General features: G+C 37.2%; 1 protein-coding gene across 1 annotated transcript; it reads right to left on the minus strand.

The window, feature by feature from the left end:
* Nucleotides 1-1,764: 1,764 nt before the first annotated feature.
* LOC124406010 (protein slowmo) lies at nucleotides 1,765-15,387 on the minus strand. Its single transcript, XM_046881309.1, has 5 exons — nucleotides 15,020-15,387; nucleotides 14,732-14,897; nucleotides 12,268-12,354; nucleotides 2,997-3,170; nucleotides 1,765-2,876 (listed from the first exon to the last, which is right to left on the minus strand). The coding sequence occupies exons 1-5, from the start codon at nucleotides 15,049-15,051 to the stop codon at nucleotides 2,643-2,645; spliced, it is 693 nt and encodes a 230-aa protein (XP_046737265.1). The 5' UTR covers nucleotides 15,052-15,387; the 3' UTR covers nucleotides 1,765-2,642.
* Nucleotides 15,388-15,655: the final 268 nt, after the last annotated feature.

Here is a 15,655-nt window from a genome sequence, read left to right on the forward strand (position 1 = left end):
GATACTTTCTTGGCGATTTCAGTTTTCCCAAATCTTCACCTGCCACGTTCTACACACCCTGAATAAATAGTCCGATGACTCGTTCTTGACTCTAAACTTGATTTAGTAAAAAGTGAAACGTCGTTCGACGTAAACACCAACTAAGAGACGGTAACATAAAAACCGCTTTAAAAAGTGGTCTAAGCGACCCTCGGTCCAAAAAAAAGTGACCCAAATCGCGTGAAGTGAGTTCGATGAAAGGTCCCGTGTGTTCTTTCTATAATCAAGAGAAATAGGTGCAGAGCGATCCGGAAAAGAGGGAAGAATCCCGGAGGAAGCCTAAGCGTCCTGCGGGCTTTCATAGGTCCGGCGACATCGATCATGGCAACACACGAGAGATGATAAGAGCATCGTGTAAACAGGACGGCGGAGGCCTACGCGTCGCGTCAATCTGCGGGGGGGGGGGGGGGGGGGTTGTCTCCACGCCATCCACCCGCTCCGAAGGCTTCCCGATTTCTGGTTTTTCTCTACGTGAGTAAAGAGACGCTTCGCGTTCGGCTCGGTGATTGGAATCGAACGCAGCAAAGTGCTTAGTCATGGGAGCGAAAGTCCGGACAGGAATAGAACCGGGGGTGGAGGGAGGAGAAGTGCAATTTTGCGGGATCGTTGGGTGACGTCGAGCAGGAAATTTACCGGATGGCGCCCCCCGCCCGAAACGAATCTCACCACTGGCAAAGGGACTCTCTCTCTCTCCTTCTCTCTTTCTCTCTTTCTCTCTCTCTCTCTCTGCGCTGATCACTGATCACCCATCAGGGGTTGTCAATATTTGATTTCGTCCGGTTACAAAGCCAGACATTGAATGTTGATAGGACGCCATCAATTATGTCCGACACACGGACAGTCTCTGAGCCATCCCCCGCCCCCGCCCCCTACCCTCGATTCATGCGTCGAATTACGTGGTGTGAGGTACAACATTTTCCACCGACCACAGTAGCCATCCACTCTCGCACAAAGTGCTCGATCGTTACATTGAAAATTAAATACAGTCACGTTTCCCGCCAAAATAAACTAGCCGTAGGTAACAACCAGAGGTTTCACCACTCCGTCACTGCCGGGGGGTATAACTGCTTGTCACTCTCTTCGGTATCAGTTTCGTTTAGCCATACTTATTACTATTATTATCATTATTATTATTATTATTATTATCGTCACTATCGATCTGTATTTCATTTTTGCCTTCTTTTTTCATTCACACTCTGAAATCTCGATTGTCACTTTAACGCAGTTTTTTTTTTTATTAAAATGTAGCCTCCTATAGTAGAGAACAAAACTTTGTCTCCTTTTTTTTGTTGTGGAAGTGGAATTCCATAAAAATTTAATGCACATCATTTATCATTGATTCTTTGATAATTATTACTTTTATTTTTTCTTTTTTTTATCTGAATAATTTTACTTGTGCTTAAATTCATTGCTATCATTATCGATATTTGTGTGTGTGTGTATATATATATATATATACACATTATTTATTGTTCTTATTATTGACAATAGTAGCCGAACATTGCTACGGGAGACAGCCGTGAAGATATATATGTATAACGTATTCTAGTTTTATGTCAGTATTGTGAAAATATTCAGTGAAAAAAGTGTCACTACAGCTGGATGACAATGTTAAGTTGCACCTTGTGGTTATAGCCTGGCAATGAAAGTATGTTTCCTCGTTAGTATTGTTTTTTTTTTTTTTTTTTTTTTTTTTTTTTTTGTTTTTCATTTTCTGTTCTGACGTTTTTCTAATTACAATAAATCAATTGATCCACATATCAATTACGTGGTTGATTAGTTTATTTATAAACTACCTATTACGTTTAATAACAATGAATTAAAATTAATCACTAGATTCTTGTATATTTCTCGCCTATCTGTATAATTATTTAACATATATATATGTAATACAATATAGGCATGTATAATAAGCGCAAGATTGGGATATCTCTTTCTCTCTTGTAGTTCTTGCTGATAGATACTATCTCTGTTAAAACTTTTATACACAAATTTCAATGATATGACGAAACGAAAAAAGAAAAAAAAAAACTATAGACAAAGAACAAAGTTTTTTCTGTTTTAGGTATTTTTCGTTCAGATTAAAGCACAGCTACAATCTTTGGAGATTTTGTGTCCAAAGAAATTGATGATAAATTACTTTAACGGAACGATTTTATTACATTTATTTATAATAAATTGTTCGATTTTTCGTTTCTTCTTTATTTCTTCATTGTTTTACTTTTCCTTTCTCCGCTGTGTACCTCGCACTTTTTATAAGTTTTAGGCAAAGTTCGGTGGACCTGTTTTTATTCCGCGTGGAGTTTAAATACAATATTTCATAAATTCTCTATTATATGTTATTGACTTGTACGTCACGGGTTGCGTTTCAATTACCAAAAGAAAGAAACGTTGTTACATGTCACTTTTTTCGTTCAGTTGCTTCTTTTTATTTCCCCTCGTTTAAACTGCACGTTATTTTCATTAAACTATTTCATCGTTTGGTTAATCTCCTCGATTGTTTTTCCCACTCTTTGGTCGAAGGCCTGTGGCAGGCGGTTTCAGCGCGGATGAAAGTAAATTTTGATTCAATTAAAAAGATTGAAACTAGTCCAGAATCTTAGTTATAATTTCGGTATAGATTGGGGCGGTGGTGCGGTCAGATTTTGAATCTCATCGAATGACTTTTTCGCAGCTGTTTGCAGTTCGTCCATACTCTTCCGGGTTTTCACCGTCAGATCGTCGAACTGACGTTTCGTCTGTGCCAGCAGCTCGTCCGTAGATTTCACCGCGTTATTTGCCAGGTCCTTTACCTCCGCGTCGATCTTTCCAATCACCCATTCGATCGCCTGTCTTCCCTGTAAGACAAATTGCCGAAAAACAGTGATTAACAATCGGCCAAATCGTGGAAACCAAAAGCAAAAGGGAATAATAAAAAAAATAGCGAAATCTCTACAGCGTCGTTGGTCAAAGTTTACCTTTCCGGCATTGGCGGAGATTTTAGACGTCAGCATATCCTCCATATAGTGACCAAGAGGGACGCTCTTGACGGTGACCACAGCTTCCTGTGTCAGCAACGTGTTTTCCGGATTTTCCGGATGAGGTGAGTATTTCACCGTCTCCTCGACCCCGATATAGTTGCAAAAAGTAAGCTGAAATCAAATTTTTAACGAAATTAAATTCGAGTCAAAACACGAAACGGAAATTCTATACATAATAATAATAATAATAATTTAACCGCGGTTGCAGTGTCACCTATTATTTTATTCTGAAATTGACCATCCTGAAAATGGCTCTCTGATGCGATATGCATGTTCCAAATTCCATGACTGCACAACGCGGGGTTAATCAGCCTTTGAAGTCAAGCAGTCGGTCAGACATTGTGAAATAAACCCTATAACAACTCCAGAATACAGTTGAAGTTCGCGTCGTGTGAATTTGTAAGAAAGAAATTATCCTGAATTAGGTTAAACCAAACATAATATTTGAAGATTTTCATCCTCCAGATGATTTTCAAATTCTTCTTGTCCATATTTTAACAGATAAATACCGAACATCCAAAATAGTACAATATTACCTGCACATTTAGTATCTCTCCTTCCGAATAAAATTCTTTCAAGAAAATTGGCGGTTTCACAATTACAAAATAAAATGGCAAAGTGGCTGGATCGTTTTTTGAAAATTGAATTTCTTTTTAAGGGTAAAAACTAAAAGGAACCGGTCGCCGAGTGTTTTCATCTAAAAAAAAGGAAAGAAAAACAATAATCATAAAAAAAAAAAAAAAAAAACAATTCATGAACATTGCGCCAAACTATTGCGTTCTGGAAGTGCAATCGCATTACTACGTTGCAGGACAATGAACACGATATACAGATGCAGCAGCGCGCTGATTGTCAGTAGGTACGAATCGTACAAAGCTGGGGTAGGTATAATCACGATGATAGCGTGTGCATCACTGATGACGATGCAAATTCGCGTGTTCATACGCAGATTGTTCGGCAAAATGAACATTGCGTTACACCCGCGTGGGTTTCGGCTATAATCATCCCTTTACAACCTGACGGAATTGTAAACTGCTATAACAGGACAAAAAGTTACATGTAAATACTTGAGTTGACGGAAAAATCAGCAGTTCAACGAATCCATGGGCACGATAATTGCAATTGTTCAATTCGTGTATAAAAATAATCCGGTCAATTTTTTAAGTTAGTAAAGAAAATATATATATATAGTAGGATAATTTTTTTTCTTCTCTTTTGCTTCTTTTTTTACACCGGCTAAAACTACCGTTTACAAAATTCAAATATCCTAAACGAGGCCAAAGAATTGCGCGAACGATTCGGTTGCTGGGCTCTTTTATGGCGCCCCTTACACGGTGTGGGGTTAATTACGCATACGCGTGTACGTACATAATAATGCACAAACATAGATATATATATATGAAGGAGGTTTTAGCCAAGCGGAGAGCTTCTGCTTTTATGTTTACTTTTCATTTACACCCGTATTTAAACTGTATGTTTTTGCAACAAAAACTGTTTCAGATATTAAGCGAAAATAATTGGCGTACTTTGCTTACCTGTCCGTATGTAATATAACAGACATTTGTATTTTTATTTTCATAACTTTCTTTCTTTTTTATCAATTTGTTTCTTATACCCTCGAGGCTCGAATACGAATTTTCGCTCAAAATGTGGAATAAAAGTAAAAACGAGGTAGTAATTAACGTTGCCTAAATAAAAGTACAAAAATTAAACAAGTATACATGTACCTATTAAAATGCAAAAAACGTACCTATAATACGGACGGTATAAAAATCAAGGCTATACTCCGACGAAATTTTTCCTTCTCTTGTATCAACTATTATTTATTTCTACATACCAAATAAAAATTATGAACAGAAATTTCATTCACAAATTTTTACACCGTAGCGCAGTAAGAATCTTACATAAAAAAAATTTCAACCCTCTGCGATAAAAGTGTAAATAAGCGCGAAGTACGTTTCGAAAAATTCTTAACAACTTTTTAATCAGACTTCATTAACGTACGTATGAAATGGATAAAAAATGATAAGAAAATTGACAATTTCACTAAAGAAAGGAAGTTTCGATCAAACTTTCGAAAATCGGTCCTATTTTATCCACCTCTCTCTCAAGCGAACTCTCAACAACATAATCGTACCTACAATTAATTCGATCCACTTAATCGCGAATTGGATTTCGCACATCCCGCAGCCTCAGGCATCTGCACAGAATGACGCATTGTTGGAAGATCTCGAGGGTATTTGTGGCAAGCTTTGGTCAGTTTAACCATCTCATTAGCCAAGTTTAATCCGTACTCGACACAGTCCAGCTCGGCCGAATCTAAAGCAACCTCCCCTTCCCCGCTTCAACATCTCACGATCCCCTTAACTTCGTTAAGTTGTGACAAGCGTCTCCTCGGAGGTTCCTATGCACATTCATGTCTCAATAGCAATCGAGTGTCACTCGGTTAGTCTGCATTCCAGCGATAGAGGAGATCGCTATCGGTGAATATTCAAAATTGTTGTATATAATTCTGCAGAAGGAGCAGCAGATTTGACAGATTTGACGAATTTAAACGTGGTTTTTTTTTTTGGGGGGGGTCAGCGACAATATAAAACTCTTTAAAAATACGAAAATTTGAAAAATTCTGAAATTCTAAACAAAAGCTTCGATATTGCAATGCTCTATTTACAAATTCGCTTCAAATCGCTTTAGATTGGTTAAAAAAAAAAGTAGCATAAAAAAATTTTCTAAAAATTTTCTGCAACGCTTTTTTCCTACGTCGGAACCGTGAAATATTAAATTTTATAAAACTGCGACGATATTGGGTATGATCAGGAAAACAATTACAATGTTGAATTCACTGAGGTGAAAACAAAAAATTTTACCGTAACCGTAAGTAATTGTAATTACTGTTATATTACACACAATATAGTCCAATCTCAATGTTTGAAAAAAAAAAAAAAAGTTCACTCCGAAAACCAATAAGACGTGAAACATTCAAAATTTTCAAAAATCGAATTGCAATACGTATAATCTGACAACGAATTTAAATGCTTTTTATAAATCTCATTGATTGAAAAACAAAAAAGTTATTACGAAAAATAAATGTCGCAGGTTCATCAAAAAACCTGTACGAAAAATAATTCCGAAAAAAAAAAAAAAACATTGAAAAAACTTCGCACTTTCTCCCGTTTATCCCATAATTTGTTACATATCTGTTTCGCAAAGTAAAAAGAGTACGGGAAAAAAAAAAAAAAAAAACAAACATACAAAAAGTCTCGTCTGGACTCTCCGCACAGCGGTTATAGCTTTACGACAGCCGGATGGACTGATATATAAAAACCGCGATGCATGTCGCGACGAAAAAACCGTATCGTGTAACCGAAACTGCGGTGCAGAAAGAAGTACAACAGATAGAGTAGTCAGAGAGGAAGCACGAACGCAGTACGAGCATTATTTTTCATTAAGGTTTACGGTATGGGGGGGGGGGGGGGGGGGGGGGGACGAGGAAGAGGCGGCTGCACTTAACCCCATATTTCAATCAATTCAAAAACTCCCGTGCGTTGCATTCAGCGTGGCATCAAGCCCGGCTCCATAGTATATCCTGTCCAGAATAACGACCGACGCGACGTGTTTCGGTGTTTCCCAAAGTAAAATCAACCTCGCGGCAGCAGTGCAGTATGATGTGCAGTTCAACGTGCAGCGCCGTGTTATTCGCGTGAAATTTGTTACCTTCATGATTTAAAGGGCCGTATTCCTACGTCCGAACGATAATTCAAAGTCGCCGCGTCGTTTCTCCGACACACCCATTGCAACGTCGATTCGCCCCTTCGGAGTGGATTTTATCCCCGGTATTGCTCGTCGTCAACGTAACAGTTATATATCTATTACATAATATTATATATATAAATATATATATATATATATGTGTAAAGAAGTAAATAATTTTTTCGCAACTTTTAATACCGATGAAGGAAAAGTTTATTCAAACGGAAACAAAAAATAAAATAAATAAATAAATAAATAAATAAACAACAAAAAAAAAAAAAAAAAAAATTAGAAAAGTTATTACGGAAGCAACTGCGTGTTATTGTTAACTCGTTAGTCCGAATCGAGATACCGACCTACATAGACAACGGTGAAACTTTCCGAGACTCCCTCGGGAACTTTCGAGTGACAGTATATTTTATGAATATAACTACCTATATTGTATACCTCGTGTTAAGTTATACCGAATGAACGGTGTTAAAGCAACGAATATAGGTATACATACATATACATACACATACATACACATACACATACATTTAGCGTCGAATGACCTGCACAGGGACTAAGGGTACAAGGAGTTTCCATTATACGTTTATATGCAGTGTTATTATAAGGTAGACGAATATCGCGAGGGTAGGTATGTATAATATACGTATATGTACATATTGTGTAACAACTAACAACTGTATGTATGTATGTATGTATATACGAGAAGATATGTCTCTCCTGGGAATCGATTGGCTAGTTAGCCAAATGTAGTCTATATCCCTGAGCTGCGCCGAAACTTTAACGAGAATTACTAATTACCAAACAGCAGGAGAGCTGTTACAGGGAGTGCCGGCTAACATCGATGAACATCTAACAACGCCTCTCTGTACGCCACGAGCTCGTATTATCAGGGAACATACGCGAGCTGCAGGCTATTATATGTAGAGCTACAAGTTTTATAGATCGAGTTGGTTATTAAACTATAGATTTAGAAATCACACCGCGACAGCCTAAGCAACGGACTTCATTTTCCCCCGTTATCGTTAAAAAAATATTGTGAATCGGTGATGTAAAATGAATAATTTTTTTTCTTTTGTGAGACTATTTTCAGTGACAATGAGCAATAATAATGCAATAAAATTATGTTTTGTGGACTCGTTTCGAGGTAAGTTTATAAGCTATATAATAATATAGAAACTGAGAAATTCACTTTAAAAATAACAAAACGATGAAGAATTTCTTTCAGACTGCACGCGAGTGAGCAGCTAGCGAGTAGGTATAACATTACAGCAGAGGATATCTATGGGGAATTGTTCAATTTCAGTCGTAGCCTGCGGATGTAGTGTAAAAACAACAGGCCTGCCTGCAGCCGAGATTGCGAGCAAAGAAATATAATCGTACGTCAGGGGGGATTCCCCCAGATATGAACAAAGTGTAGGTACAGAAGGTGTGACTGTGAAAACGAGTATAATTCACCCAGGCTTTCGAGATTTTAATTTCCCTGATGTTTTCCTATGTATTTTATGTTTGCGCGTGTGATACTTGTTAATGTTCAGTAAAGGAACAAGCTGTGTAGATATTGTAGAGAATTAATCTGATTGTGATGAATTTTTTGGAGAAAAAGTTATGATTTTTATTGATCATTGAAACGAATCGGTGATACGAATGAAACGGAAAATTCGTGTCTTTTCAAGATTGATCGCAGATCGTAGTTTGAATATAAGATAAATATTAATCAACGAGAATGAATTTAGCAACGTTACTGTAACGATTTGTGTTTAGGACGAAAATTGGTTACTTCGCGCTTTTAGAATTGTCTGAAATCTAGTAAACCATGATAAGACAAAATATATGTATTTTGAAAAACGAACTCCTTGAAGATCGTTCCTAAATTCCTGAATAATGATATTTTTATGTGATGTTCCGTTACGTTAACGTTACTAACTTCAACCTTACAAATATCGTCCATTTGCGTTACACGTATTCCCTGTTTTGCAAATACTGCACCATCTGCATCGGTTCAACGACGGCGTCATTTTTTATCCACCTTCTTTATCCACTTTTCCAGATTTACATTCGGTTTCTGTCTCCGTGAGAGGATTTTTGTATACGTATAGTAAGAATATCCCTGACTGTGGATAGAGGGACGTGTGGTGGGAAGGGAAGAAGCAGGGTAATGCTTCACGGAAACCAACCCCGAAGCCATGCAGCCGGTAATGCTCGCATCAATAACCTATCATATCCACGTTCTGGGGCTCAAGCCCTGCGGAATTATGCGGCTACCGCTGCAAGTGCCGAGAGGATGGAAGAGCTGCTGCAGGGATTCAACAGCTTGCTATTCTCGTAATGCTTTTACCATAAATAGAAAATGCGGAATGGACGTATAAAGACGACGTTGCATCACACGGGACAGACATTGTGCAACGCGGTTTATGGAGGGTGGAGGGTGGGGGGTCTCATGGTGCGAGAACACGAATGGTAAGATCAGGAAGAAAAGTTTTTTAGTTCAATTTCTTTTTAAAAGGACGGATATGATTTTTTTTTTTTTCAAAATTACAAACCATATTGAAGATTCACTTTTTCATCAAATTGATACAAATTTCAGTTAATAGTTAGATTAAAATTTGTTATATTACACAATCGAAACAATACTTCATTATTGTACGATGAAATAATTTTTCTAACCGCAGCTTCGTCATGTAATTTGTTTTCTCCTGAATTCATAGGCTATAGAATTGCACGGGCTTATCATCAGAGATCGTTCGGGATCTATCTGAAAATATTCTTGACTCACGACCCTCTGAGCGATCGAATATACATAGAATATAATCTTTGAATCATAGATGAGCTCAACGACGATTATTTGTGTGAAATGCATGGCAAGTAGGCTGGTGTGATATATATATCTGCATTGATTTATTCGTTCATTGATTTTTTTTTTCCTCCTTCTTACATTTCTCCTTTCTATACCGCTATTCTTCTGCTTCTACTTTTTCTTCTTCGATAAAATAGGCGTGAGTGCAGCCTGAAATTTACGAATGCGATTTGCCGCCTCCGCAGCGTTACCGCGGAAAATTGAGGGGAGAGGGAGCTTGAATAGCGACATTCAGAGACGCCGCCTACGCGCACTGAATTTTTCTACAGAAATCATCAAGACATCGAACACATTTTATGCATACACATACATACGCGCCATCGAGCTTTTATATAATACTACGCGCCAAGAATATTCGAGGGCTGCGTACTGTGTACCACGTGAGAATTTTTAAAACTTTCAATATAAAAAAACTTTGACAATAAATTGCGTTGCAATTGCAGCGTTTTCAAAAGATTTATACACTTTTATTCGTTACATACTGTATCGTTGAAAGAGGCGAAGTAATCAAGTTTTTCGATATATGATAAACCATAAGTACATATAATTTGCATTTTTTGGAAAAAGAAGATTATTGAATCGAAATTTATGTTTCTGATTATGTTTTTTAGGTTCTGTATATATATGTATAATCAATGTCCAACGGGGTTCGGTTCATGAATATAAAAATTGAATCACATGAACAAGCAAATTATATCCATCCATTCATAATACTGACATTTCGTTGATTGCATTCGGCGGGAAAAGTAATAAAAAGAAAAGCAGATGATGACAAATGATATGACAAGAGGTGACATTTGCTCACTCCACTGGCTCTGCTGAATGTGCCTACGTGGATACCTTGAACACCTATCTGTTGGCAGCTTCATCAGAATCTCAATAATTACATTGAAAACGTTATAACAGGTATTGCTCATCCGTTATTCAATCACATTATTATCTACGATTAGGAAATATTTGCACGTGATTCATTGGTGCAGATTGAATTCCGTATACCATGAAAAAAATTGGGAAGTATGTGGATCAGATCGAATTTTATTAGATATTAAAAATACAAAAACATCGTGAAATTTTCAAATAATTTAAGCAATATTGTTGCACAATTAATTTTTTTCTTTCTTCTTTATCGTTTCACTTATAAATAAGTATTTAACTCTATGAATAATATTTTTCTCACTTTTGTAAAAATTTCACCTATAATAATTACGATCCTAGAATTCTTATTTTCAACTTTTACAATAACTTGAAAATGTTCGAGTAACGCCATCTCTTAACATCCTCGTAAAACATGGAAAACAAATCATTAACAACGCTCGGTAAAACAGGCAGCACCGGATAACGTTTATAGTTTACTCTTCAACGATGATAAGGTATTCCTCTGGTGTTTTTTTTTCTATTTTTTTCAAACCAGTAATTACGTAAGACAAAAGTGTATCGGAAATATAAAAAAGAAAATATGACAAGTAGATAGGCATACGGATGGGTCGACTTCGTCTTTCGATTATTTGAAAAAAAAAAAAAAAAAAAAAAAACCCACAGAGATACGGAAATCTAAATCGCAAATTAACTCGATACCAATACTTTGTCAGAAGTAATGACGTAAGCATGTAATAGACATTAGAAATAGTGTATAATAGTAAAATCGGTGACTTGTGTGAGTCCTTCTATCATTCTCGTAAGATCTGGCGCAGCTTCCAACTCGCATTACGAAAATAAATCGTACAATTGTTTTCAGGGTCAACACGTATAGATATAACCGTGAATGACGAACGGTGGTATGAAAATGTTAGCGATGTAAAAGCAAAGAATTTTAAGACTTACAACTATGACGACAAATGTCGTAACGTGTGTATTCACGTTTTCATTCAATCGCCGCAAATTTGAATTAATTATCACGACTTTCCTTAAATGGTATATATAATTGATCACATTATGGAAAAATCCGAACAGCATTAATTAAGGATAAAAATTTTCCGTTTTACACGTTTATAAGTGACCTCATCAATTGATCGCAAATTCCAGTGACGTCACCGCAACAGCGGCTGGACATAAAGATATCACTTAACCGCCGCGAGATGGGCAGCACATAAAATTGCGATAAAAATTGACCTATCCTTGGACTGAGACGAAAAATATTCTCTTATCAATTTCACCTTAATATCGTGCAGTTCTGCGATTAGGAAGAACTTTAAAAGGTTTATCAAACTCTGTAAACAACGTTACTAGAAAAAAAAAAAAAATTCCACCGTGCGGCAGCGATACGTAAATATTGATGCATAGGTATAATTTGTTACATAATACATTATTATAATACATCAAACTCCAAAGTTTCAACGGATTCTAGTATTAAAAAAATATTTGAATAATATACGCAACGCATATATATATATATATATTAGGGTGGCGCAAAAAAAAACGATTTTTTTTTTTTTTTTTAGTCTCGTGTGACAAAATGTTAGTTTTTGATGTTTTAAGAGCCCACTCCAAAGGACAGCTCAAAAAAAATTTTAAATGGTCTCTCCAAATTTTTAAAAATGTCAATATAATATATATATAGATAGTACTAAAATACGCAACAAAGGAATTACTCACGTTTCTGGTCTTCAACGTCATCTGTTTGTTCTCAATGTCCACTTCGCTCCATTCGCTGGCATAACAAACCGAAGCAGTTCCTATGAGCTGTAATGAAAAGTGTGGAAAGAAACGGAATTAGAGACAAAATACTCGATTTTTTGCTCTCGGTGTTTTCCTCCGTACAAACATATTACGTATTATATGTATGTACAAGTCGAATCTATTCCCCCTCGCGCGTTAAATAGAGAGTAAGTATGTTAAAAATAATTAGATGAATTCATGTACAAAGTGGTGTTAATATCCGGGGGTTGGATGCAACACTTGTCAACTTCAAAAGTAATTCAAGTCAATGTCGAGATAATCCGCAGAGGTCAGATCTAAACGGCAACATATATTAACGTCTGCTGTGCTGTGCTAGAAGGGTGATGGAAAGTTTTGCGAAAAGATTGATCGCGCCTCAGCAAAGTCAACAAACCTTATATCTACACGAAATTATTGTACAGGGAATTGCTAATATTATCAATGAAACTAATCGCGAACCGCGAATATTGAATGGAAGACTTCTGGTATCAACGCTGTGTCACATGCGGACAATTCTCGTTGCGGGATGATTATATCGGGTTGTCAGTTTTATCTTGAATGGAAAACGTTGCTCTCTATACTCGCAGCGTTGCTCATTGTCAGCTTTTCAGCATAGTGTCTGGAATAATCGCGTTTGCAGCATTGATAGAAAGCGAAAATGAAGTGTTTTTCTAATTTTATTCTAAGGTCAATTGTTGTCGCAAGTTTCTTTTTCGCATTTCACAACGTTGCCGCCGATTCGGGCTACCAAAACTAACTCGAAATACCTCGCGACTATCGCGTGCATTCGATGTTCGAAAATATACTTCATGGCATGTAAAAAAAAGAAATTCACCTTGCTCGATATACGTTTAACGTACGTTGACAAATTTTTGACACGTGCAAAAATATCTATGTAATATCTATTCGTTGCAAAATGCGTTTACTTTATTTAATTATCGAATATATACTTGTACAAATGATATGATGGAGTGTTTAAAGATTTCTCAAGAACGCTACTTCGCTCGAGATAAAATTCTCGTGCACAGCTGTAATCAAGTGTCGATCTGCCACATGTGACCACAGATTACGGGAATGACTCGTCTTTACTTATGTTCGAAGCATTTTTACTGATTCTCAATACGCACGAACTTTGAGCTGCGGTAAAAAAAAGAATGGAAACAAAGGAAAGCAATTGAATGATCAGTGATGCTTGGTGATCAATTATATTGAAAGTAATGGCTTATTTTAGGAAAGTATTTTCCAACAAAAAACATGGTTGCACCTGCTTAAAAACGAATTTGAAATTACTTTGCTCCAAAGATTTCTTGTATTCTTCCAACGCTTATTGCTATCTTTAAGAAAAAAGCTCCGATATTTTGATGCAGAGTTAAAATATATTTCATTTAATTCTGCAATAGTTTGTCGAATTCCGTTTTCAAATATTTTTATCGATCGCATTAAAGTGACAGTCAATTAGGAAAATCCATAAATACCAAGAAATTAACACACCAATTTCCCTGCGATGTACTTTTGTATTTTTAGATACATCGAATTCCTTCATATATCATTTCTTACAACTACACAGTCCTTGACTTTGAATCATAAAAACGAAAAATTTGTTTAAAATACTGGGAAACCTCGAACCTGACCTGAAATCATTCTAAGCATTTTTCGATCTTGATAACTGAATATTTGAAGGTCAAGATTGGTAGTGAAAGTAATCTTCTGTTAATCTAGATGGTAATTATGCATCAAGCGGTAGCCATTTACAAGGTACATTTCCAAGCAAGGTTATAACAATGTTGAAATTACACAGAACAAAAGCGATGTAGTGACTCAATATCAAACAGGTCTGCACAATATTATTTTCTGTTTCCAGCGATAATTACGAAAATAAAGAATCCCTGAGATTGAGTGGACCAGTCACGAGATCAGAGTTATTTCCCACAATGATTCAGCCTACGATTCAAGTTTAACCAAGTTGAACTTAACTCATCACTTGTTTTTGTTGCTTTATAACAAGACTATACATCAGCTGTTTTCAAAAGTACCGAAGGTTATCATCGTCCATTCTTGGAAACTGAGACGGCACTAAGTCTGCCTAGAGTTTTAAATCGAATCAGCTGCATACACTTGATCCTGATATTATTGACCTTTGAGATCAGATTTAATGTCAGAGAAATCAGAGAAGTACAAAAATAAATCCACGATCCAAAGATCGGTTTGGCAACGTACGATATTCGGATTTTCATAATCGTAACTCGACATTGCGTCACTTGAGACGGAGTACGGAGTTTGAGGTTATAACACGTTAGGCAACGAACAGCACGTGGTGTCTGAGAGTTCGAATCGAGGATGGGGGGAGGGAGGAGGGGGGAGGAAGACAAGGATGGTGAAACGATAATGAGGTAATACTAACCGATTCGACCCACTTCGGAAAGCCCCATTCGCTCGAGACTATTCTGTGGGAGTGTAAAACACCGTCGACGATTTTCCTGTCGACAACATCAATGCCGATCACCGCAGGGTTCATGGGGTTTGGGTATTTCCTCCAAATTGCTTTGGCCACCGTTTCCCATGGATGGCTGCAAGAGTCGAAGGACTATTAATTCTGAGATTAAAACGGAGGTCATAGACCCGAGAGTTTAACGAGTAATCAAGGGAATAGGAATTGTAGAAAACTTCAATATGGCCGAGGGCAACTCACTTGAAGACGTACTCCACGTTCCAGATCTTCATTTTCCGTTGATAAATTCCGTAGAAGCACTAAACTCTGCGCCGAACTCGAGTCTCCTTCGAAGCTCAGGGGCAGAAGACGACCGGACACTGTAATTTATCACGGAAAACTGGCGACGGCACGCGAGCGCGTCTACTGGGTGAAACCACGACCTCCGGACGTCACAATTAGCGCCGTAGAAATGTTCTGGCCTTTAACCACGGGATTCGGAGACCGAGACCCCCACACTCGATATATGTAGCGAAAAAACGGTCGAATGAACGATACGAACGATTAAAACTGAATGTCAAGGTTCACCCCCACCCGAACTAGTCGAAAAATAAAATACACGAGCTAAATCCTAAATTACGAATCAGTGATTACGAATTTCTCACCACACCTGCAGCCACTTTCACACCGCTCGTTCGTACCGACCGAGCGACGGTCAAGAAGACGAGAAAAAACTATCGATTCCTGCCACTAGAGGCGCGCACAGTGTGTCAATATTTGGCGGGACCTTTGACTGATATTTACGATGCTGCGAAAATGAGAAGAGAATTACATGGTTGAGGAGGCCATTTCGGCTTTACGATACAAGAGTTGATTGTCCAGTTCAGCGAAAGGGAA

This window comes from Diprion similis, chromosome 4 (assembly GCF_021155765.1).
Source record: "Diprion similis isolate iyDipSimi1 chromosome 4, iyDipSimi1.1, whole genome shotgun sequence".
NCBI lineage: Eukaryota > Metazoa > Arthropoda > Insecta > Hymenoptera > Diprionidae > Diprion > Diprion similis.